At 40.0% G+C, this 24,640-nt stretch overlaps 1 protein-coding gene across 1 annotated transcript in view; it reads right to left on the bottom strand.

Moving 5' to 3' along the window:
* Positions 1–22,342: 22,342 nt before the first annotated feature.
* Positions 22,343–24,640, bottom strand: part of TFAP2D (transcription factor AP-2 delta (activating enhancer binding protein 2 delta)) — a 48,211-nt gene continuing 45,913 nt past the window's right edge. The window contains 1 exon segment of the mRNA XM_010583109.1: positions 22,343–22,562. Coding sequence (XP_010581411.1) covers positions 22,343–22,562 — 220 coding nt within the window.

Genomic DNA, 24,640 nt, shown 5'->3' with positions numbered 1-24,640 from the left:
ATAACAGCCAGATATTATAAGAGGAGCTGGACAACGGTCTTGCTGGAAGTTGTTAAAGCAGGTTTGTTTTTTTTTTTCTCAGCATAGCCACCGCTGCATAGAGGAGGAGGAGAAAAGGGCACATCTTTGAGTGGGTTGGACAGACCACTTCAACCGAAGCAATAGTGTAAAAAATGCTGAAAAAGGAGAAAGGATGTATGCTGTTTGCATGTGGATGTGCAGAGATACCCATGCAGCCACCCCACACACGCCCTCATGCATCTATAGATCTGAATGGCCCTCTTAGAAAAATACCAGGCTCATAAAGGGACAGTTTGCCATCACTTTTGTTAAAAGTCTTTGAGTCATGTCCTGGAAGGCTGGCACAGGGCAGGGTGAATGTCCTTCGTGACAGCTAATGCTTTACAATTTCGTGGCACCCTGAATTAGATATGCTCTACGTGCTGGGGGAAGGGAGAAAAAAAAAAAAGAAGCTAAAATAGATCTGATGACCACTGGCTTTCTGCTAACAGAGTGGGAATTCTTTTTTTCAAGTCCCACTATTATTACATTTTTTTGCACTTGCAAAAAATGACAAATGTGTCTCAAGCGATCACTTAGAAAATTAAATTGAACAAAGATACTTGCATTTTTTTTTGTGCTTGTTTTGCACCCCCCACCCCCCAGCTTCCTTAAGTCTAATATAGCAATTTTAAACAAGAAGGCTTGCACTGATTTATGCCCAAAATGTGCAATAAACCCTGGGTCCAAAATGCGAGACACGTACTCAAAACTGACCATTATGAGCTATACTTTCAAACCTAAAAAAAGAAAAAAAGGAGGGGGGGGGAAGGAAATCCAGACATTTTCAGGCAGTTTTGGGCCACACTTTTACAATCTCTTCGAACGAAAGCCCCGGCTTTTTCAGCGGTGAGCTAAGCAGGGGCACTTACAGCCTCCCTCTGGCAGCTGCGATTGCAAAGGAGCTTTTTTTTTTTTTTTTTTTGTCCTTTTTATTTTATTTTTTTTTAAGGCTACCTCTCCATATAACCCTGTCCCCCCCCCGGTAGCGAGGCCGGCCCTTGGCGTTGAGCGGAGCAGCGGCGCCCCCTACTGGGCGTTCGCTTCCCCCGACAGCTCCTCCCCAAAGCTGCTGCCTTCCCCCCCCCTTATACCCATAGCTGGGGGTTATAAACAGCCAAACATCGCCTCTGCTAGAAATACTGCTGATATCAGTGGGTCGTCCGTCAGGATAAAGCTGCAGGTTCTTCTTTACACCGGTTTTTCTTTTTTTTTTTTCTCAGCAGACCGCTCAGCGTTCGAACCTCTACCTTAGCCTTAGAATAAATCCTTTCGCTGCTACTTTTAAACGCGGGGTGTAGGCTAGCTCAAATATCCAACTCATCTCAACGAGATGGTTGTTAATAGCCCTGGCGGGGAGAGGACCTGCCACTTCGGTGAGAAGTCAGGAAAAAAAAAAATCGAGCTTAATTCAACAAGTTATGCTCCTCTCATTTCATATGACATTTCCAGATTATTATTATTATTATTATTATTATTTTTTCTTAACTTTGCCCGCACATCGTCAAGACCCCGTTTCAGAAATGGACTTTCAAGCCTGCTCTGCCTTTTAAATCCAGCGTGGGTCTCTATAATAAACTGTATACTCTTCTATATCCAACTCCCAGCAATTATTATTGCTGGCTGGAGTTTAAAATAAATCCATTTATCTCAGCGCCCTCTGCTGCTCGCTGCAGGCTCTCGTGTAAAGACAGGTTTCTGACACTTCTGACTAAAAATCCCGTTTTTTTGGAAGTGTTTGGTGCCTTTTCTTGCCAACTAGCTCTTTTTGTTCCTGACACTTTTCTTCCATATGTTCTCACGTGTATTTCAGAATTCAGTATTTTTTATTAAAAAGTTTCTTTGCAGTTTATTTCACGGGGGGGGGAATGATATAACATTGCAGGTATCTCAAAATGTAGCTTAAAATTCACTGCCTGCTTATTCATGGATATACAAAAAGAACTGATTTTGTGTGCATTTTATACCTTTTCTATGTGAATAATACCAAGACTCATCTCTCAAAATAGATCCAACTTCCCATCTTGTTTGCTGGAAAATCTAGTTTCCCTATTACAACTACAGACATAACTAGGCTTTTTCATAGAATCATTGAATGGTTTGTGTTGGAAGGGACCTTTAAAGGTCATCTAGTCCAACCCCCCTGCAATGAGCAGGGACATCTTCAACTAGATCAGGTTGCTCAGAGCCTCGTCCAACCTGGGGGACTGTCCAATGCTGGATGTTTTCAGGGATGGGGCTTCTACCACCTCTCTGAGCAACCTGGGCCAGTGTTTTGCCATCCTCATCGTGAAAAATGTCTTCCTTATATCTAATCTGAATCTACCTTCTTTCAGTTTAAAACCATTAGCCCTGTCCTATTGCTACGGGCCCTACTCGAAAGTCTGTCCCCATCATTTTACATTTTCCCCAAACCACCAGTGCTCATTCTTTGTGGAGGGACATCACCAAACTGTCTTGTTGCTCCCTGCTCACTTAGATGGCAGGAACAGTTTATAGCAAGCCAGGAAAGCTCAACCACATGTGCTGAGCCCCATGGACAGGCCCAAACAGTTTGCGACATTTAATAACCCTGTGGGGAAGAGACTGGGGGCTTTCCCATCAGTGGTGACCTCCTTGGGGACACCCTTTGCCACAGCCCCTTTCAGGCTGTTCCCAAACCCAGGATCAGGGTGAAGGAGCCACCTCTGGGCGTCAGGGCCCATCTCCCACTTCCCTGGGGTTGCTAACCTCCTTGTATGACTGCTTGCAGCCAGGGAGGACAAGGCAGAGACAGTAACTCAGTCTGAAATGTCTTCCCTGAAAAGGGCTCCAAAACATCCTAATAACCATGCATAGGAGCAAGTAGGCTAGAAAGGGCTGGTGTGACCATTTCAACCATCACTACTAACCACCTGTGAAAAGAAGGGACAGAAATACTTTTCTGAAGTCTAGCACAGTCTTCCCTGTGATTTCTGACCTTTTGTATAAGAGGAAGAGAGTCAAAAAGCTCTGCACTGGACAGACTTAGTAATGAACAATCAACCCAAGAGTCACAAAACAGAAATCCTACCAGCTGGCTTGTTGCCTCTGTCTCTTTCTCAGTTTTAAGAGAATGTTTATAACAATGTTTGACAAACCCATGGAATGCTTTGGACTCCTTTTTCTTATGAAGACCAAAGTCCTGTTAGTAAATAGTTCATAGTATGTTTGAAGACGTTTAGTCAGTTTTCAGGAGGGCATTTCTGCTGCCTTTGCTTTGGGGTTTTCTCTTTGTCTTTCCCCTCTGCCTCTGGGTCTTTTGGGATGGTGAGGAATTGCATGGGATGAATGACAGCAAGGAGTTTAGGACAATCAGAGACAACCCTATGGAAATCCCAGTCCTTACCACAAGGAGACACTGAAGATACCCTTGGTAAATATTTCCAGCTGAGAGAGAGGACAGTGGGCTATTTATTTTTGGCAGCAACTGTAAAATCATCAAATGGCTGGAAAACTGCAGAGACCAGGAAACTTAAAAGAAGAGAGTAGGTGAGTAGAGAAGAAATTTTAAAACAACATCTCAGCAATTTGGTATTTTTTTTAGGATGAGAGTATTCTCAAATATGAAGAAGCAGATAGGTACAAATTAAACAGCATGACACAAAACATCTAAGTTTGTTTTAAGCTAGTAATAACAAATATCCACTCATAGCCAGTAAAGCCATACTGATACAGTCTGAAAGAGTCAGTCAAGTTGAGCAGAACTCTACTCTCTATTTGGAGAAACAATTACATTTTTTTAGTTAATAGAATCATAGGATCATTTAGGTTGGAAAAGACCTTTAAGATCATTGAGTCCAACTGTTAACCTAACACTGCGAAGTCCACCACTAAATCATGTCCCTAGGCACCACATCTACATGTCTTTTAAATATCTCCAGGGATGGTGACTCAGCCACTTCCCTGGGCAGCCTGTTCTAATGCTTGACAACACTTTCAGTGAAGAAATTTTTCCTAATATCCAAACCTTATATCCTAAACCTCCCCTGGCACAACTTGAGGCCATTTCCTCTTGTCCTATCGCTTGCTACTTGGGAGAAGAGACCTACCGCCACCTCGCTACAGCCTCCTTTCAGGTAGTTGTAGAGAGTGATCAGGTCTCCCCTCAGCCTCCTTTTCTCCAGGCTGAACAACCCCAGTTCCTTCAGCCGCTCCTCATAAGACTTGTGCTCCAGGCCCTTCACCAGCTTCATTGTTCTTCTTCGGACATGCTCCAGCACCTCAATGTCTTTCTTGTAGTAAGGGACTCAAAACTGAACACACTGATTTGTCTAATTGTGATAAAAAATGAGCTGAGATGTCACTCATCTATCTGTGGTACTCACTTGGCCACCAGTCATTGATAGCAGGAATCCCAACTTAAGCAGCCCAGGATACACTTGGCTTTCTGGGCTGCAAGTGCACATTGCCAGCTCATGTCCAGTTTTTCCCAATCTAGTTCTCCCAGGCCAAGCCTTGCACAGCCCATAGGCTATTTGGAAAAGGGAACCCCTCCAAGCATTGTCTGTATTACTATACCGAGAAGAACTCTGGTACCCAAGTTTAATTAGGTACCTTACTCATGTCTCGGTGTTTTATCCCTCTGTACTACCTGTTTTTTTTTTTTTCACAAGAAACCTGGGTATATGATGTCAACAAGGACCTGGACCTTGGGGCAATGTGATGGGATGCCTCACCAAACACCTAGAAGTAGCTTTGGCATCCCCTCTTCAGAACTCTTCTACATACTCCAAACTCTCTGGAGCAGGAATGATAATCAGATCTCCCAGAATGAAGAGTGTTTCAGGCCTTTTTTCTCATGCCACTACCTCTTAATCTTTATTTTGATCTGATGTAAGTGCTCAACTTAAGACAGGGGTAGTGAACTTCAAATAAGTGTTTGGCTCCCTAAGGCAGAGAGCACAAAGCCTTGCTCATGTCTTACTGGCCCTTTGTATGAGCTTGGATTGCTCCATGTTGCTGGTTTGAGTCTCCTTGTCTTAGGACCCAAAACTCCCTTTGCTCTTTGAACAGGGGTCCTGAGTGCTAGCTTCATGGCTTTCCATGACTGACAGGAAAAGCAAGAGTTAGGTGGCGCAACGTTAAACCGAAGGCTTTATGCACCATCTACCACTGGATGATTTATCCTTTGTAACACAAAGGGGAGTCTGGGGAGTCCCAAGAGCTGCTGTCACAGCTGCAGGGTTATCCTTCCTCTCCACATCCACCTTTTGAAAGAGAATTAATCCTTTCTAAAACCGCTTCCTCCTAGAAGCCAAACAAAACACACAGAAAAGTTGCTAAACTTGTTTCCTTAAAAATTTTAAACTAAACATATAAGGATATCAACTTTTCAACTTCCTCAGCTGGGATATTGACACATTTGAAACTGGTTCATTCATCAGAATAAAGCATATACTTTTTATTTCTTTATTGTTCCCATTCTCAAACAAAAGCCCCTGTACTTAGATAGAGTCACATAATCAAGGACAGGCAAACTGCAGCCATTAACAGGAGGTCTCAGTTTTATCGAATGTTTAGTATGACAGAAAGTTAGGAGATTCTATTTTCATTTGTTTAATCTAATTCAGCTATGTTTATGTGGATACAAACTGTTTGTATGTGATTTGGCTGAAAACCAAGTTTTAATTTATATTTATACAAGGAAATACACTTTTCACATTTTAGGACAGCCTGTAGAGCTAATTTTATCTATGCTCAAGATACAACATTTAAATTTCATGGCAGGAGAGGGTTGATCAGTTTAAAGGAAAGAGAAGAAAAATTAAGACCTGGCCTGTTATCTGATTTGAGAGTATTTTATTTTTCTCCAGTATCATCCTCCCTCACTTTCTTTTTAATTCCTCCATTCTCTTAACTTGCTTTCTGGAAGTAAGCACTCAGATAATATGACCATATGCTTTTGGGAGTTAAAAAAATTCTGGGTACATGAAAGGAGACATAGCAAAATCAGCAGACTGAATCTATAGGGGAAACATATTTCAGGCTCCCCAAATTGCTCATAATACATCCAGAGTCACACCATTCCCTGGGTGCTCCCTTCAGTTTGCTCCTCAACTGCACTGTGGCCATCAGGGACCTTAGCCCAAGTAATAGTGGGGTCCTAAGTTAAAATACTCATTATCTGTGGTTTTGAGGGAGGTTAAGCCCCTTCCCTTCCCTTCCCTTCCCTTCCCTCTAGGTTAATAAATAAAACAGTGACAAGGAACATTTCTGGATACTCAATTTTCCTTTTACTCAACAGTTCACAGGATCCTAGCATGGTTTTGGCCCATGTCAGCAATTTCAGGCAGCTCCCAGGCACAGTCTGGGAATCAGCAAAGACCAGACACTATTCCCAGGAGGCAGATTGGGTATGACCACCCTGGTTTAGAGACTGAGTTTAATAATATGGGTACAAGCTACTCTGTGCCAGTTAGACTCATGGCACATAGTTCAGATATAGTTTAAAAAATCAGGTGCAAACTCATTGTTTGAATTAGGTTAACTGCATCCTCACTGCCTTCCACACAATATTTATTCTAGTGATAGAATATGATTTTAATATTAATATTAATATAAACATGCAATTTAGGGTAGTAATCCTAAGGTAATTGTATATCATTGCTTTCATTATTATAAATGCACAGGTACAATAAAAATCAATGTTTCCTGCCTAAAAGGCATAGGAATGAGCAAGTGTAAATGAATCATTTTAACAGCTCTGAAATTAAACATTTTGTTCTCCAGTATCAAAATGAGAATGTTGAAAATTCAAATTTTAGCCTTTCTCCCACCCCCAGCTTTGAAATGAACATCTAATGATTTGATTTGGCTGCCAGAAGAGAACCTATGTTGCAAAAAACTTTCAAGCACTTGCAGCTTGATAATCACATTTGTTTATGGAGTTTCAGAATACCTTCCTAAAAATGTAATGGCAGTGCTCCTTAAAAAAAAGGCTCACAGTATTGCTACTCCATTTTGCCAACGTTGGTCTTCATTACTGAAGTTCAACATGGTCATTTGTTTCTTCAACTAGATGATTAAATGTTTCAGCCCACTTTTATTTCAGGGACCTTAGATGGGGTTTCATCACATGTTGAAATCACAAGAGCGGTGTCACAGTTCCCTGAGTGACAAACCTTGTTTCAATCTTCTGTTTTTTTTTTTTTTTTTAATCTCTGATAACTAGGATTATTTCTAAGTTTATGATGAATCTGTTAGACTTCAGTGAAAAGATAAAACAGAAATATCCTTCAAAATACATGGGATATAAAAGAAGGGACCTTAATCAGTATCATGGAGAGGGGACTGGAATTCAGGAGAACGGTTCCCTCTCCCAGCTCTACTTCTACTGCTCCCACGTGCGTGACCTTGGTTCAGACCTACTTCTTTACCGAAGCTCCATTCTGGCTTGCCTTGTTCCCTTTTAATCATCCGTCCTTATCACACAATTAATTAAAAGGAACCTGATCACATTCTAGAGGCGTGAACATCAGGAAGATTCTTGGCTGACAAAAAATAAAAGGGATCAATGTTGCAGCAGGAAGAACAGCATTCAGCAAAGTTCCTCATTGTGTCAAATCTCCTTACGCCATGTAGGATCTCTTGTGCAAATGAAGGGTGATGCCTGTTTGGTCAGCTTCTCTCGTTCCCTAGGGGTTTCCATTTGTGCATCCTCTGAATATGGCATTAGTATAAAGTAGAGCAGCCCATCTATCTTGTGTAAGTCATGAAAATAGGCACAGATAGACCAGGAAGGGGGGGATGGTCATAGCTTCATAGAAACAAAAGCTGGAATTGCTCAGTTAATTTAACTTCTGCAGAACACGAACCAGAAGATCTCCATGGATTGACTGTTGAATGAGCTGCAGTGTATCTTGTAGAAGAATTAATAATAATACTGTCTTGGTTTTACTTTTTAAGGCCATGGCTGTAAAATCTTTGCCTAACTTAATGAATTGTTCCTTTCTTAATCGCTATCTCTGATAAAGATACAAATCTGTTTTCTTGAACTTGAATCTTAAACAAGTAAAATCTTCTGGTTGGGTGTATCTGTTAACTCTTTTCAGTTGTCTATATCACCTTGTTATTAAGATGAATAAATTAAGCTTGCTGTGTCTTTCATTGTATGGTAGATTCTCTTATACTTCACAGAATCCCATACTAGTTGAGGTGGGAAGAGATCTCTGGAAGTCATCTCGTCCATCCCCCCTGCTCAAGCAGGGCCACCGAGAGCCGGTTGCCCAGGACCATGTCCAGATAACTTCTGAATTATCTCCAGGGAGGGAGATTCCACAACATTCCTGGGCAACTTGTGCCAGTGCTCAGTCAACCTCACAGTAAAAAAGTGTTTCCTGATGTTCAGAAGGAACCTCCTGCATTTCAGTGCGTGCCCATGGCCTCTGGTCCTGGCACTGGGCACCACTGAAAAGAGCCTGGCTCCGTCCTCTTTGCACCCTCCCGTCAGGTATTTATGTACATTGATAAAATCCCTGCTGAGCCTTCTCTTCACAAAGCTAAACTGTCACAACTCTCTCAGCCTTTCCCCATGAGAGATGCTCCAGACACTTAATCACCTCAGTGGCCCTTCATTGGACTCTCTCCCAGTATGTCCATGTCCCTCTTGTACTGGGGAGCCCAGAACTGGACACAGTACTCCAGGTGCGGCCTCACCAGTGCTGAGTAGAGGGGAATGACCACCTCCGCCCTGCTTCCAGCACTCCTAATGCAACCCGGGATATCATTTTACCACTTTTATGGGAAGGGCACATCGTTGGCTCGTGTTCAATTTGGTGTCCACCAGGACCCTAGGTCATCTTCTGCAAAGCTTCAGACAATGCTTTGGCATGACATCAGTGATGCCACATCACTTTATTCAATTCACCAACAACTTTCTTGAAAGGGACATATCAGAAAGGAGCATAATATTCCACCTGCCATTGCTTCACGTCTATGACAGATGTAACATGACCTTTATGAATAAGTACATTATATAATTTTGTTTATTTAGACACAAGACATGCTTGCCCTTCTGTCCTCAAGTTCAAGCTCATACTTAGTGGATTGTCGCCTATGACCAGCAATTGCCTTTCAGAATCACTGCTTTCCAGAGCAGACTCCACCATTTCATAGGGAAAAGATATGTATTTTCTTCTTAGATACACAAATTTCTCATTGGTGAGAATATAAATTAATGTCAGGGCAAGAACTGAAACCTGAAACTCTATTAGGAGTTTACATGCTTAGTCATGATTCTCTCTTCTTCATCTATTTCAGGTTCAAATAGACAGCTTTAGATCCATTTAATGCATTTAGTATTTTGCCTAATTGTTATAATTGTAATCAACATCCCCGTGGTTGCAAGTTAAAAGTGCTCTAGAAGTCAATCAAATCAGTAATCTCATTAAAAGGAAGAAAAACAAGTTCATTTGACAGCATCTATTTTCTGTAAACCCATATCGATTAGTATTAATTATATTATCCTGGTTTAATTTTTTTATTAATTGAGTCCTCAGTCAGATAATTCATTAGTGGGAACAGAACTGGTGCCAGACTGTTAAGCATCTAATTATGTGGATTTTTCTGTTCATATTTTTAAAATTTTAGTAATAAATTAACTTCTATGCTTCACCAAGTTATAAAAAAAAGAAATATTTATTTTCCAGACAGCTGATCATTTCTTTGAAAACTCCTTAGATGATTGTCATATTTTAAGATATTGAGCAACCGCAGATGAAGTTACTCCTTTGTTCTTACTCATAGTGCTAGTTATCTTCTTCTGAGGCATTAGTAATAGTTGCTGTGACAGACACATTACTGAACCTGCTGGTCTGGTTTGATACTGGTCTTACACTGCGTTGATACACACTAATATAACCTTCACCCAAGTATTCGTGTGTATAGAGTAAAATCTGGACACACTTTAAAATGAAAATCTCACCTAACAAATAGGACTTTTTTTTTTCTTACTCTTCAGGTTTTGTGAATCTGGAAGTCAAATGAAAACAGTGGCTTTCAAATGGAGTATTGAAAACAAACAAGTGTTAGATAGTTGTAAGAAAAAAAAAATCACCTGAAAAAGACTGTGAAACATTTCCACTCCTTGTGCCACCTCATCCCCTCAATGGGTACGAAATCAGAACAACTACTTATACTGATCTTATTCATTCTCTGCAGAGTAGAAACTGAAATACAAAAAAAAACCCTCATGAAAACTCTTGGATAACATACACATCTAAAATGTACAAGCAATACAAATCGAAATTTGTAGGTCAGTAAGTATATACAGACTCTTGTGAATCATGGTCTTCCTCCTAGAAGCCGGTGGAATGCTGCTCAGCCATGTAGTGGACATAGAGTGTGGTTGTAGGACAGGTTTTTGGGGGGACAGGAGGTGTTTGGGAACAGTCATTTGGGTTTCAGGGGCTGAAGAGAATCCAGTTTTGCTGTAGTTTTTGAGAATGGGAATTTTGGGGAATTATGAAGGAATAGCAAAACACTAAACAGCTTGAGCACTGCCCTGCAATCGCTACCAATCTCCCATACTCTTAGAATGCTAGAACAGCTCCTGGCAAAGTTTTGGCTTGGACTAACGAGCAGTCTCCCAAGCAAGGGGGAAAAAAGGGTAGCACGTGTCAGAGACCTTTCCTATTGTGCAGTCTGGATGCAACCACCATTTTGAAGGGAAAAAGTCACACTCTATCACTCTGCCAACTTCACATTTGTGAGGAGTACAAGAAGAAATCCTACAGAATAAGGGGCAAAAATATTGCTAATAAACAGAATTGTCTGGAATTAATCCTGGTCCTATTGAAGTCCATGGGGATTTTGTTATTGACTCATGTAAAGGCCGAATAGGGTCATTAGGATAGCCCCAAGGTACTGAGTACTGGAAGTCAAGGATGTAGTGTGATTTTGGAAAATAAAAGGAATTGTCTCTCTTTTGGGGTATTCTGTAACCAGGTGAAAGCAAGAAACTAGGAGGTTCCCTTTGAACTGGCATTTAAGGGAGATAAAAGAAAGCCCATTGCTCCCCATTGTAAATAATAAACACACTTTATATAATAATCTTCAAATATTATTCAGTGAATCACACTTTTGTTTCTCATCCCAAATATTATTGGAGTGCAACTAAAATTAGAAGAAATCTTTAGTATTTTGGAATACAAACACATTGGCTGTAGTCTTCCTGTTATTACTATTATTATTATTATTGTTGTTGTTGTTGTTATTTAGATTAGTTTGTTAAACAGATCAACTTGCCTGACAATCATCATCATCACTTGAATAATATACATGTTTACTTTGTCTATGAGTTGTGTCTACTCTTTTATCTAGATCTTGGGGTCATTCAGCAGCTACAGTAGATGCAGCCTTTCACATGAACACCTTGGAGCCTGAGTATGTCCACCCCATTGAGGTTTCCTCTAATCCTGGCAAGTATCCCTGAAATATGGGGCTGACAGAGATAATACAGGGCCTACAGGAGATCCACATCATGATTCTCTAACACTTTAACATTATAAAATAAAAAAGATATGTGTAGGTTACTTCAAAAGCTAATGGGTCATTGGCTTCTTCTGGCTTTGGCTTCATATTTGTCCCTCTTACCATATGGTCTTGTTTGATAGTTGCAGTGGTAGATTTGTCTGATCTAAATTATGTGCAGATATTTTATGGAAAGTCTTTAATGATCTTCCTCAGGGCAGGCTGTCTTTGCTGCACTTTGCGCAAAGTTTAAGATTATCTATGTGTCAGAAGTGACTGATAGGAACATTTTATGTAATGAAACATAATCAACTACTCTAAAGGAGCGGATAAGTGGCAAGAAGCTACTTATGAAAGCTGAGATCACAGACTTCTGACAGGGGCTACCCAGAAGATACTAATAGCAGCTGAGATTGGATAGTCAAAATCCATCTCCTACTATCCTAATTGAATGAGTACTGAATAGAATGCAGCTAATTGATTGGCAAGCGATTAATAAGGAAATGTGCATAGAGCTGCAAACATATGTACCAATAAATACAAACTGAAATATATTCACCGCCCCAAATACTGTTTTTGTTGCTTGAAATAGCTGAAAGAGCATCTAGATCATGTGGTCCTGCTGCCTGTGTGTCTTGCAGAAGATGCTGCATAACAGGGAAGCCATCATTCCCTTGGTTAGTCGGTGGAAATGCCTTTTCAGCACAGGCTAGGGACAATTCCCTGTACAGTTCGTAGCCAAAGTTTAATTGCACAGATATGGCCAGACCATGACAGTTGGCCTCAGGACCAGAGATCAGTCCAAGCACTGTTTAGCAGCACTAATGAAAAAAACCCCAACCAACCAACCAACCAAAAAAATAATTCAGAGCTTCATCTGTGATTACTTCGTTTCCCACTGGTGTAGTTTTGCTATGAGCTTGTTGGTTGTCACGAAGAATATTCTTCATGTGCAGATTCTTGCATGTGTCTATGCAACAACTGTTTTTGAGGTGATCTGATTCTTTTTTTCTCAAGACAACAACCTTGAGTCTAGCAAAGCAGGTTAATAACAGTCAAGAATCTGGAGCAGAGTTCCAGCTGTAATACCAGCTAACGAACTGCAATTGAAAACATTGTCCAGTCTGTTGGATGAATTGAACCTGTAAAACTGGAGGACAGGACTGACTACAGATAAGGTTGCTACAACTCTTTCTTCAAGGGCACCAATTCAATTCTGAGCTGAACTAATTGTGAAAAGTTTCTCTCATTTAATTTTAACTGGAGGTGAGCTTAGTGTTTGTTGGTTTATTTTTCTTTCTACTTAAAAGTTTCTTTCTACTTAAAGTTTTCTACCAAAAACTTTAGTGAAGTTAGGTTTCTCTGCATCAATGGAGATGCTCTAAACAACCAGTCTAAATAGATACCTGGCTTCTAAGACTAAAACTAGGGACCCATGCAAAGCTCTGGTTCTGTTTAAGGGCTCAGTGGAAGGCAGATTAAAGGGAGTTAAAAACTGATGCTGTGGTAACAATGAAAAGTGGGCTAAGGTCAGTCATATCTTGCTCTTCATTCTGTTCCAAAATGACAAGACTGGACCCACAGCACCTTCTTCTGCTACTGGCTCATTAGGAAGGCAGAAAGATTTTTTTGCTTACTCAGAACACTTGGTGCCACTACAAGCATTATATTCTTCTGATGCAGTTTTCAAAAGTGGTTTTGTCACACAGCATTTCTACTTTCAGTTTCAATTGACAGGAGTAAAGGGAGAGAAACTTCATCCTAATCCCTTTCAATCTGAATCAAAATCATTATTTTGCTTTTTAAGCTGTTTCCCTGATACATCTTTCCCTAGTTTATTGTGCAATGTTTTTTTCTGGTGAATAAAGGGTTGTTTGTTTGTCTTTCATTCTTATTTTCATAACATAGGCAATTTTCAAGGGAAAGTTTTCCCACTTATTTCCCAGATCTAAGTTTGACAAATAAAGCGATAATATCTTGGCATACTTCCAGCAGTTTATTCACAGTGCATCCAATCCCACTAATATGCTCTTTACTGACCATTCCTAATTTTCTGTGTAGTTTTATTACTGGCTTCACAGTGTATATTAATTGGTAAAGGCTCAGTGCTTTGATAACTCCTTAATTTAGCTGGCCATAATGATGGCCCAGAGTGGTTCATTAATATTTGTGTTAAATGCATTAATTAATAAATAATAATAAAAAATGTGAAAATTAGATAGCTCTAGGTGATAACAGTAATGGGACTCATCCTCTTGCCATTACATGTCCAGTCCCAAGGCTTTAGATGGAGAAGTTGAGTTTCATAGGGTGATGAAGCTCTTTGTGCATGTGCCACCAGTACATTGGCTTGTGTTGGTACAGGTACCAAGACGTAACTAAACGCAAGGCAGCTGCACTTTTCACAGTTTCGTGCATTTATGGACTAGAGTATCTAAGGAATAAGAATGAGGCTGGAAAATGTGACGTACATCCTTTCTGCTAAAGTGCATACAGACCAGGCAGGATACCTTATTTATTCCAAAAGTTGTTGGGGCCTGTGTGTGGTCAACTGAACTGAGCCCAAAGGGTTCACAGAATCACAGACTAGCTGAGGTAGGAAAGGGAGCCTCAAGATCATTTAGTCCACCTGCCCTACTCAAAGCACGCCATCTTTAGCACGTTGCTCAGGGCCATGTCTTGTCAGCCTCTGAGTATCTTCAAGGATGGAGACTCCACAACCTCTCTGGGCAACCTCATCCAGAGTTCAAATAAAAACACAGTAAAAAACTTTTTCTTATGTTTCAGTGGAGTTTCTTGTATTCCAATTAGTGCTCATCACCTCTTGTACTGTCACTGAACACTAGCGAGCAGAGTCTGGTTCTGTCTTGTTTACTCCCCCCATCAGGTATTTATATACATTGCTAAGATGGATCCACAGGGATCTGCGGGAAGCCCGTTCTCTTCTGGAGTGGCAGATGGACACCAAGCAGAATACTCCTGGGCTGCTGAGATGGCAGCAGATGCCCAGGTGTGGGCCACTGAATCGAAGGGGTGCTACTGTGAGCGTAGACTGTATGTGTAGAGCGTACCGTACACGTATGCTTGCTGAAAGGTGATGCCCGGTACTATTTCAGGTTTCCTTGAGTATCCAAGATATACACAAAGGACTGACAGATACAGTGAAGCTGCGAGACCTTGATCCTTCTGGAGAAGCAGTGGGAAGCCAGGCAGGATAGACAGGGCTGTCTAAAATGTCACTTGATGCTTATATGTGGGTGATTGAATCATGCCTCCAGTATGTCTCTTGGTATGAAATGACAGTGAACGGTGTCTTGATTGTCTTTGTGTGGCTCTGCCTAGTACGCTAGATCCCGAATGAGCAGAACTCTGTACCTCGCTGTGGTGTAATCCAAGTAAACCTTTCTCCAAAAGCTTGACATTTTGAGTTGCTTCAGAAGCTGCATTTATATACCACTAATTCAAATATCTTTCCATTAAAATAACCAACATAAACTGTGCCCAGAGCATAATGCCCTTTCCATTAAGGCTTGGAGTTCCCATTGATTTCTTGTTCATGTCTTTTCTACAGGAAGGTGAACCTAAACAGCACTTAAGAGGCTAGACATTTTGTTAGATTTTTCTTTTAGTGCCTACCTAGAAACTAAACTGGATTTTCCAGCAAAATATAAGTGAACACCCAGCCTCTCTAACATAAGTGGGAGTTTTTTTGTTGAACATGTGGACAAATATTACCATACATACTTCATTGGTTCTGCTAATTCTGGGGCTTCAGGACACTCAGCATTTTACAGATTTGGTCCTTTTTTTGCCCGGTCACTTACTTTGAATGCAAATTTGCCCAAGCTCTTTATATGCAGTTTGCATATAAAATCTGATAGAGATGGATATTTTTCCTATTACTTTTTCCTTTTCATCTTCTTGTATGTTGCAGTGTCTACAAATTAGAGGCTACTTGTGCACATTGACATGTATTTGGGCACTGCACTTCTGCAAATCTCGGTGGGTTTGTCTTCTTTCTGTTTTAATGGAGTGAGTAGAAAATTTACACACCAAAGTGAAGAGAGATAGGAGAGGCAACCTCTCACATGACTGTATTTAAAATACTGATGAATTTGTCACAGTTGTGTTTCCTCTGACTTTGGAGAAGAGCACATACAGAACTGATCAGAGGAATTCACTATAGCACCTGGGAAATCATATTTCCCAGAAGATTAGAGGGGTAATATTAATTATTGAGAGTTCATTTGTTAGGGAACAGAGGTGTGGGTTGGATAAACCAAGTTTAAACATGAGGGAACTGCCTTCCAAACCATTTCCTTTTTCGCCTGGAATCCTTCTGAAGTTTCTGCCATTGCAGCTTTGCCCTTGGTGTGTCATTGTCTAGAACTACTCATAAAGCCATTTCTGCAAGCACTGAAACAACACAGAAAGAAGGGTTGTCATCAGGTTCCCAAACAGTTTTGAAACTCAGCATGTCTAGGAAATAGCTTTAAAAAACCACATATTTTTGGATTTTTTTTTTTTTTTCAGTAAAACTTTTCAGATCCATTTGTTTTGGAAAGTTTGGCTAAACATCTAAGCTGGAGTTTCTTCAAGTCATACCTGAAAGAGGACGCTATTTGCATCTAAAGCCTTCTTTTTGACTCTTGTTGTTTCTGCCTGGGAAGAGTCAAATCTTGTGCCACAACACTGGGATCAAATTCCAGAGCAGGAGTGTTGGCAGTGAACCCACACCCTTGGCTGAAGTAGGAGTTGGAAATGAACTGTTGTAAGCTTTCAGAGAGAAGATTAAAGAATTAATTTGAGACTGTGGAGATGTGGATTTGATTGCCAGTATTGTCACAGCCTTTCTATGCAATCATCAGCAAGGCACTTCTGAGGACATACATCTCAATGTAGTCTGGTCATCTAAATGTTAAGTATCCAGGGTTAGCAAGTTTTCTAGGTTGTGTGTGTTGTCAATGGATAGGGACTAGGATTCCAACCACTTTTCTGCTGTGGTCAACTGAGAGAAACTAATTTAATGTAAATAATCCCAACTAGTTTGGATTCCTGCTTTAGGACAGCATAAATTGCCTTGCATTATATCTTTCTCTTGTTGCAACAAACATTAAATCTGGTTAACAGATTCTAGATGAGATAACTATTTAATATAGCTACAACTAGGTGGGATAAATCCCACCTTTAATCTCTGTATAAACTTATTTCCTTGTTGTAATATGGGAATAGCATTATTGTTGTTCCTCTGCTTTGTATGTCTGATCTATTGGATGGAAGTTCTAGGTCCTGTAATGTCATAGGTCCGGTTCCTAGCCAGGTTTGACTATTTATCCAGAGATGGAAATTATTTTCAAGCACCAGACAAATCAGGGTTAAATCAACATAGATTTTATTGCCGTGAAATGTTTGATCAAATGTGGCCATTATCTTCATAGACTCATGTAAAACAGGTAGCTTGTATAGGAAATAGAAATATAAAAGATTATGTTTTTCACCACTGAATTATAAATTAAGTTAAATTAAGTGGAAGGAAAAAAAACCAAACAAAACTAAAACCCCAAACCAATAAGTAGGACATTGTTTGTTGGTGACCAAGTGCGCACTCACATTTAAATACAATCACAACAGCTGCTGTACAGAACAGAAGTAATTGTACAAAATAAAGAAAAGTAAAGAATAGCGATAAAAAAAGATCAGACCTCTCCAAATGACTTTCACCTGGCAAAGGAAAATTACTTTATCTTCCTCCCCCATTACCCACACAGCTGTACTTGAAGTCTTGTTGAACCTGTAATGAAGGCAGAGGCAGAGGATATTTGTATAAGTACAGTTCCTGTATAATTATGTTTATTGATTCTTCCTTGTGTTGCAGGCTTGTGTCTTCTATTAATGCTGTTTTTTCTTGTCCTTAAAAGTAAAGAATTAGAGCAGCAGAACTATCTCTCCAAAGGATAAACGAAAGGCAAATGACCTTGGAATTCATCAGCAGCCCTTTTGGATACCTAAGATATCTCAGACCAAAACTGCTTGTTGGTATTAGGAAACAAACAAACAAAAAAAAGCAGTTAGAGAAATTGGCTCTTAGGACAATAAAGCAGCCCTTCTTCAGCCTTGCTGCAAAATTGTGAGCCGCAGCTGTGCCACTGAGTCACGTTCAAAGGAAGAGATGAGCTGGGGGAATATTTACACAGAGGTCCAGGATTTGGAAGGACTATACATTGTGCCTGCTTCATAGCAGATTTTGTTGTTTCTAGGAAAAGTTAAAGAGAAGCTTCAAAGAGCAGATTCCTTGTTGATTTGGAGAGCTGAAGTCTTTTCCCAATGAATGTTGGAGTTTATCTTTAAAAAAGAAGTAAATTAAAGGTCCAAATTCACCCCTTGTGCCAGTTCTCCAAGGCAACAGAATGACACCTAGAAGGAGTTAGGGTTTAAGATGGCAGCATGAAGGACAAAATTCTTGACAGTCTTCAGTTGTAGGTGGCAGGGTCATCACTGCTTGTCTGTGGTTCACTCCCCTTTACAGGCCATACAAATGCTGTTCCAGTTCTCATCATCTGCATAAAACTCTCCCTTTACTACACATCTCTGCCATGGACTGATACTAATGGAGGACTGCGTGAACAGAGATCCAAATCTTAGGGCAGAGGTTGGAGGAGAGATTGTCACTCCTAGTTCTGCCAGAGACTTACCTTCTAAGCTTAGTCAACACATGAGCTGTTTGTATCACAGTGAGTAACACCTTGCTCTAGAAAGAAAGGCATGTGGTTAGTCTGTTTACTTCATGAGTAATTTGCTAATAAATCAAAGTATCAACAGCTGGTCTTTGCGAATCAAATGTTTCAGGGCTTAGTATAAGAAGTAAGATCAGGGACTTAAAATGTTTTGAGATTGGTGGTGGGAAAGTTGTAATGCAGACAAAGCTCAGCAATGGGCTGAAGTACAACAGGATCCAAATACTCAGACAGCACTTGAGCTGTGAATCTGTTTTCAGGGTTTCAAAAATCATAATGATTCATTGCCCTGGCCATGGAAGTTTGGACAATTTTCTGTACTCCTTTGATGTTTTTGACCTGAATGCAATAAACAATTCCATGATCTCTCAAAGGAAGAACTTTTTTTCAGATCAGATTAAATTCAAAGTCAAAAAGGTACAAATATACTTGAATTTGTTACCAGTGAACACTCACTAACTTTGAACCATGCCCTTCCTTCCAGCTGATCTAATTAATGAATGTGTTTTGAGATGGCAACATTTCCATAGAGACAAGGACTAAGAAAATAATAAAAAAAAGACATCATGGAAACATTGTGCAGGTACCAGTGGATGAGATCTTAGGCTGAGATTTTAACAGGAACATCAGTGAATTCATTGCTTAAAACCACACTGAAAGTTCCAATTTCAAAAACCAAAGGCATTTTGACACCAAACTCCTCTGATAGCTAGTTCAGCAGAAAAATCAGTAATAATTATTTTTTTCTCTCAATAAAATTATTGAGTACAATGAAAAATAAAAAACAGAGAGCCTGTGAACATCAGCAAACTTGCAGCTACTTTTTAAAAAGAATTTTGCTTTTAAAATGTGCTAATATACTACAGGAAAAACCAGAAAGTTTGAGATGTAAATGCAGGTAGCCTCTTAATGGTAAGATTATATAGCAGTTTCATCAGGTTGAATTAGATCTGTATTGAACCTTACCAAAAATATGTAGTGGTTATTCAGTCAAAAGCTGGAAGTTCTGGGGCTTCAAGAGTGCTCAGGTTTATTAATATTAATAGATCAAAGGTCAAAAATCAGGTCAAAAATAATTTGTTGCCTGCAGAGCAGAGGCTCGTGGTGATTATGTAACAACAAAAGATGCAAGTCTTTAAATAAATTATTGTTGGGACCTTGGACCATATCCTGAATAGGTAAATATTTCAAAAAATGCTGTATACATATTATTTCCAGTATCAAACATTTGAATTTGATTGTAACAAAATGCTGCTTTCTCAACAGTTTCACAGAAAAATCTACCCAGCCAGTCATTCCCCCTTCTACAGAAGGCTGATATTTCATTGAAGAAAATTGAGAAGGATTTAAAAAACTTTTTTCTTCTCTTTATTCCCTCCACCAAAACCTGATTTAAATTTATCCACATCTTGAAGGAGAGGACCACAATTAAATTGCTTTACAGTACCTTTTCATGTGGCAAATCTGCATGTCTGACATAGTCAAACTTTTAATTCCCCCCTCCCTCCCTCCTTTTATCTTCCTCAGTTTGGGCAATAGAAAAAGCAGAATGAGCTTCCTTTTCACTTTTAATCATAGTTACCTACTTTCACACTCAAGTATTTCATGTTCTAGAACAGTTCCACAATGTTTCTGTTGAAGACATCTCAGAGGATCATTCATTTGTTTTTAACACTTCTCCAGAGGCGCTGGAGTGAAAAATTCATTCAGTAAAGTTTAAGTTCTGTTAGGCACTTAGCTGATCTCAGTGTGTTAAGGAGGTGGAGTCCATGGAGATCCATCTATTTCCCTCAATGCATAAAGGGTGCCTAAATAGCACTAAAGTAGGTATCTAAGTTATATACCTACTGTGAGCAAGGACAAATCTGGGCAAAATCATAGGATTTTATTTTTTCTTTTTTAGATTTCCTTATGCAAGGAAATAGGGACTCATTATTTCCTAGCATGTTTTCTCACGATGATGACAGTGTCCTTACTGACCTCAAGAGGAAGAGCATCACACCATAAGAGCTCTATTTCCTTCCATACATTTAGAAGGCAAGGCTGATCTTGTTAATTCAGTTTGACTCCCTACATCATGGCTGTAAATGCCAGCAGATATTTGTCATAGTCCCCAGGTTTAGTCTAAAGCTGGTCATCCAAGATATAATGCATGCTAACTAGTTCTAGAAAGCTGTGATGTAGACACATGTGTATGAGCGCTTCTATTCTTGGCTTCCTTTACACCTAGTTGAGAAAAGTACACACTTTCAGGGCATGATTCATCGTTACTTTGAGGTGAGATAAACTGCATACTACAAGTGCCTTTTCCTCGCCACTGATTATAGGGAGAGGAGGGTGGTTAATCCAGTTGTAGCCATGTACAATGCAAAATGCCACTGTTACATTCCAAGTATTATCTGTGGAGAATGACAGGCACTTCCAGATGATCCCTTCTACCTGTCCTAGGAACTCGGTGTGCAAGTCAAGTGACCACCCATAGTTATCTAGTGCTGTCTTCTGGGATCCTCCAGCTCCTCCTCCAGGTGAGTCCAGTTCTGCTATAGGTTTCATGTCATATCTGTCAAAACTCTGTGGCTGTCCTAGATATCCTAAAAGGTCTCAAATGGCTCTAAACATTTACACATGGACAACTATATTATTTCCTACCATAGAAAGAGATTAATTGTCCCTTGGAAGAAAAATTCTGGTTTTGATGATCTTAAAAGGAGTTTAGATGGCCAGCATAACCCCACCCTGTAATACCAATCCTTCCTAACTTTCTCAATAAAGTGATGTCAGAGAAACAAGAACAGGAATGGAATAAAAGTCTTGTTGAAGAAGAAGTTAGAATGTGGCTGGAAAAAACCTCTTGACTCAAAGAGGCTTGAGCTCAAACTATGCCTCCAATGTTTTCTGTGAGAGGATGTGTGGTAGGTGGTAAAGTAATATTTCAAAAGTACATTAGCAAGGTTATTACCACTTAGCTGTTGTGGACCAAGCCAATCTGTCTTACTTGTCAGTTTGGTTCTATTTTATTTTATTTTATTTTCGGTAACTGAGTGGATTCTGTTAGACCTCTGCACCTCAGCTGGATTGCTAAAGACAATAAAGCTGCAGAAACAAGCTGTTGAAGAAAAAAAAGCATCATAAAATCAAGGCAACACAAAAGGTGACTCCAATTGCCTGCATTGATCCTGTTGAACAGAGACCCAGGTATGGCAGACTGCAGTGTTGTGGGACCAGGGGCTGAGAAGGTAGAGGACAGAAGCCCGTGCTGTCATTTAATCTGAAGTTCACAGAGGGATCAGGGCTCTTATTGAAACTATCAAGGTTTTTTTTTCATTTTAGTCTGCCATGCTCTTTTCACAAGAGACACCATGGCTGCTGCTTGAATGGTCGGGACAGATTCCCAACAGGTTCTGGCCTCATTCCAGTGCAGCTTTATTATACGTTCCCACATGGGGATGAGCAGCCCCCAAACACCAAACGGTTCATTTGTCCCACGACCCAAGAATTCCTCTTTTGCCAGGTTTCCATATTGTTTTCCCAATGGTGAGTAGATCACGCATTTCCGATGGATCAGAGGAAGCCCTTCTTTCAATCTATCCAGCATGCAAGCAAAGTCAGGATGTGGGAACTGCGTGTCCCACAACCGATGCACTGGCCCTAACTCTGCTGCCGGAGAAGAAAGTGCTTCAAATTTCATGTGCCACCTCAGCCAAGTCCAGAAGTGCTTATAAAAAACAGTGTTAGTGTATCATTCAGAACAATCAAATACTACGTGCACGAAAAAGTAGTTTAGAGCAACTTAAATTTTAAAAAAGTGACAATTTCATCACACAATTACTGTACACTGCTGTTCTTAAGGTTGAATACTTTCCTCTCTCGCTCTCTCTTTCTCTCTGTTTTAATCTTTCTCTTTTTTATTTTCTTTTTTTGGATTTTTTTCTTTTTTTTTCTTTTTTCCCCCTTTTTTTGGATTTGGTCCACTGGAGATAAATCGCCCTCAATGATATATATATTTAAAAAAAATATCAGCAGCAAGACTCTCTTGAAATAGATTCTGTTTGATGTAGCTAGTCTGTCTTTTCTGTTTTGCCCTCTTTCACAGCAGCCTCTGAAGTTTTCCGCAGGGGGGCTTTCTCCGAGTTGGCGTGTCCTTGGCCGGATTCCGCCGCTCCTCCGTTTTTGTGCGATGTGTGCTTTTCCAAGTAGTTCAGCATTTCACTGAGAACAGTTTGGAAAGTGCTTAGGGCAGCACATATTGCAGGAGTTCCAAAACCATGAGTGATCAAACTACAAATGGGAAGGAGACAGAAAAAGAAATACACACATGCACATAAATATAAATGCACTCACATACATCGAAGAGTTTACAGTACACTCATTTTGCTATGGTGAAATTCAAGACTTGCTCCCTAAACTATTTATTACCTATGGGAGAAACAGAAAAGAAAAGAGTAGAGCTGAAGAGCAGACTACAGACAGCTTCAAAGGTTGGTTTTGGTAGGAGTCTCCATTCTGAACCATCGTGGGACAGATCCTCGGCTGATGCAGATTGACACAGTGTTGTTGACTTCAGAGAGGCCAAGAGAGGATCCATGCCCTAGGCTCTCCAGCATTGCTACTTTTCCAGTCCCAGAAGGCTTGGCTTGCCCCTTCCCAGGTCAATAAAACCACTTCTGTGTGGTTTATTCACTCTTCCAGATCAGACTTTTGAACAAGACCTGGCTATTCTACGTGGATGTATGACCACATCCATACTAGGAAATCGAGCAATGCCAAGGGTCCAATCTCTGACCCTCCGCACGGTTGGCATGGTTTGGCCATATCCATGCTGCTAAGCCCTCTGACCATCCAACCGGGTGGATGTTGGGAATAGTCCCTGGCCAATGCTAATGCCCAAACAATGCTCTGGAAATGTTTCACATAGGGCTAGTTCAGCCGGGCTAAATTCACAGAACATCCTAACCAAGTAATAGTAAAAACAGTCAAGTTTCAATAACATTGCCCTGGTGGTGTTGAGTTTACTAGTATAGATTTACCCTGTTGCACCTTTCATCCAAATGAGCTGTTTTTTTCAAGATAACACTGAATTTTTCCTGTTGTTTTTCTGCACTAAAAAGTTGCTGAATTTCAGTGGTATTCCTCAACAGCTACTGAAATGATGCATTAATGCAGTTGCCAGCCAGAACTACAATGGGTTAATCTCATCTCAGTTTAGAGGACCATTTCATATGTATCTACACATGTATCTACAGTCACTTGAGATGTTTTGGGCACCCAGCCTCGCTTCCACCTGCAGATCCAGAAGTGTTTAAACAATGAGAAAGGCTCCAAGATATCTCTTAGGGGATCTTTCTGTCTGCTGGACATTGGAACCGTGTTTGCTAGGAAAGACTGTATCCTAGGAAAGACACCAAACATATGGGAGTCCTAACCAACATGAGAGCTCCGTTTAGAAATATCTCTCCTTTTCAGATTGGGAGTGGCCCAGTCTTTTGTAAAAGGTCTCCCAAAGGCTATTAACAAATAACTCACTTTTAGAATGTTTATCCATCAGTCTCCAGGCACTTTTCAAAGCAGGAATTTATGTTTATCCCCAGTTAGTAATGAGAGGAAAATGGTAATTAAATATTTACAAGGACTATTTTGCAGACATCAATTAATAATACCACTAGACTCTTGGAGTTTGGACTCTTGAAGTTTGGACTTGTAGTAATATCTGGATCTTTTTAATTTAGCATTAAAAAGAGGTAAACATACCTCGCTTTAATTTTTTTTTTTTTAGAAATGCCTGGCATACCAGGAAAATAAAAATAATCATCATCATGGTCATCCTAAGTCATGTTTTTAATATTAGTAAAAACAAGGTCAGCAGTAGCATATAGATAAGAGTATTTTTAACCCTTGCAAGTCCTTTTAGGAGTCAGGTGATTTCAAGATTTTGTGTGCATTTTATCATCATTTCTAGTCTTCATAAGGCCAGAGAAATGAAAATGTGACGGAGCTTACAATAACAGAAAGCAAGAAAAAGGAAATTCAAATATATCATTACTAGTTATAATATCTCATGATTTTACACTGCTTGTGTGATCTTCTGGGTCTTGATTTGGGGAGCTGACTATACCAAGACATACTAAAAATATTTATGATCTTGCATGCAAAAGAAACTAGTTTGTCTATTTTAAAAGTTGGCAATATCTGTAATCATTCATGTCAGGTAGATGCATATAGTAAGTTTAACAAAGGATTGGATAGAAAAAAAATGTTCCAGCCTGCTCTCCTTGAACCTTTTTACTCCTGAGCAAAAGGAATAGTACTGTGTTCATCTGATAGCTCAATAAACCCTGAAGAGTAAAGTGGGAATACAA

This window comes from Haliaeetus leucocephalus, unplaced genomic scaffold (assembly GCF_000737465.1).
Source record: "Haliaeetus leucocephalus isolate CR32 unplaced genomic scaffold, Haliaeetus_leucocephalus-4.0 Scaffold871, whole genome shotgun sequence".
NCBI lineage: Eukaryota > Metazoa > Chordata > Aves > Accipitriformes > Accipitridae > Haliaeetus > Haliaeetus leucocephalus.
Note: the sequence above shows the minus strand (reverse complement) of the source record. Positions and strands in the feature narration are given on the sequence as shown.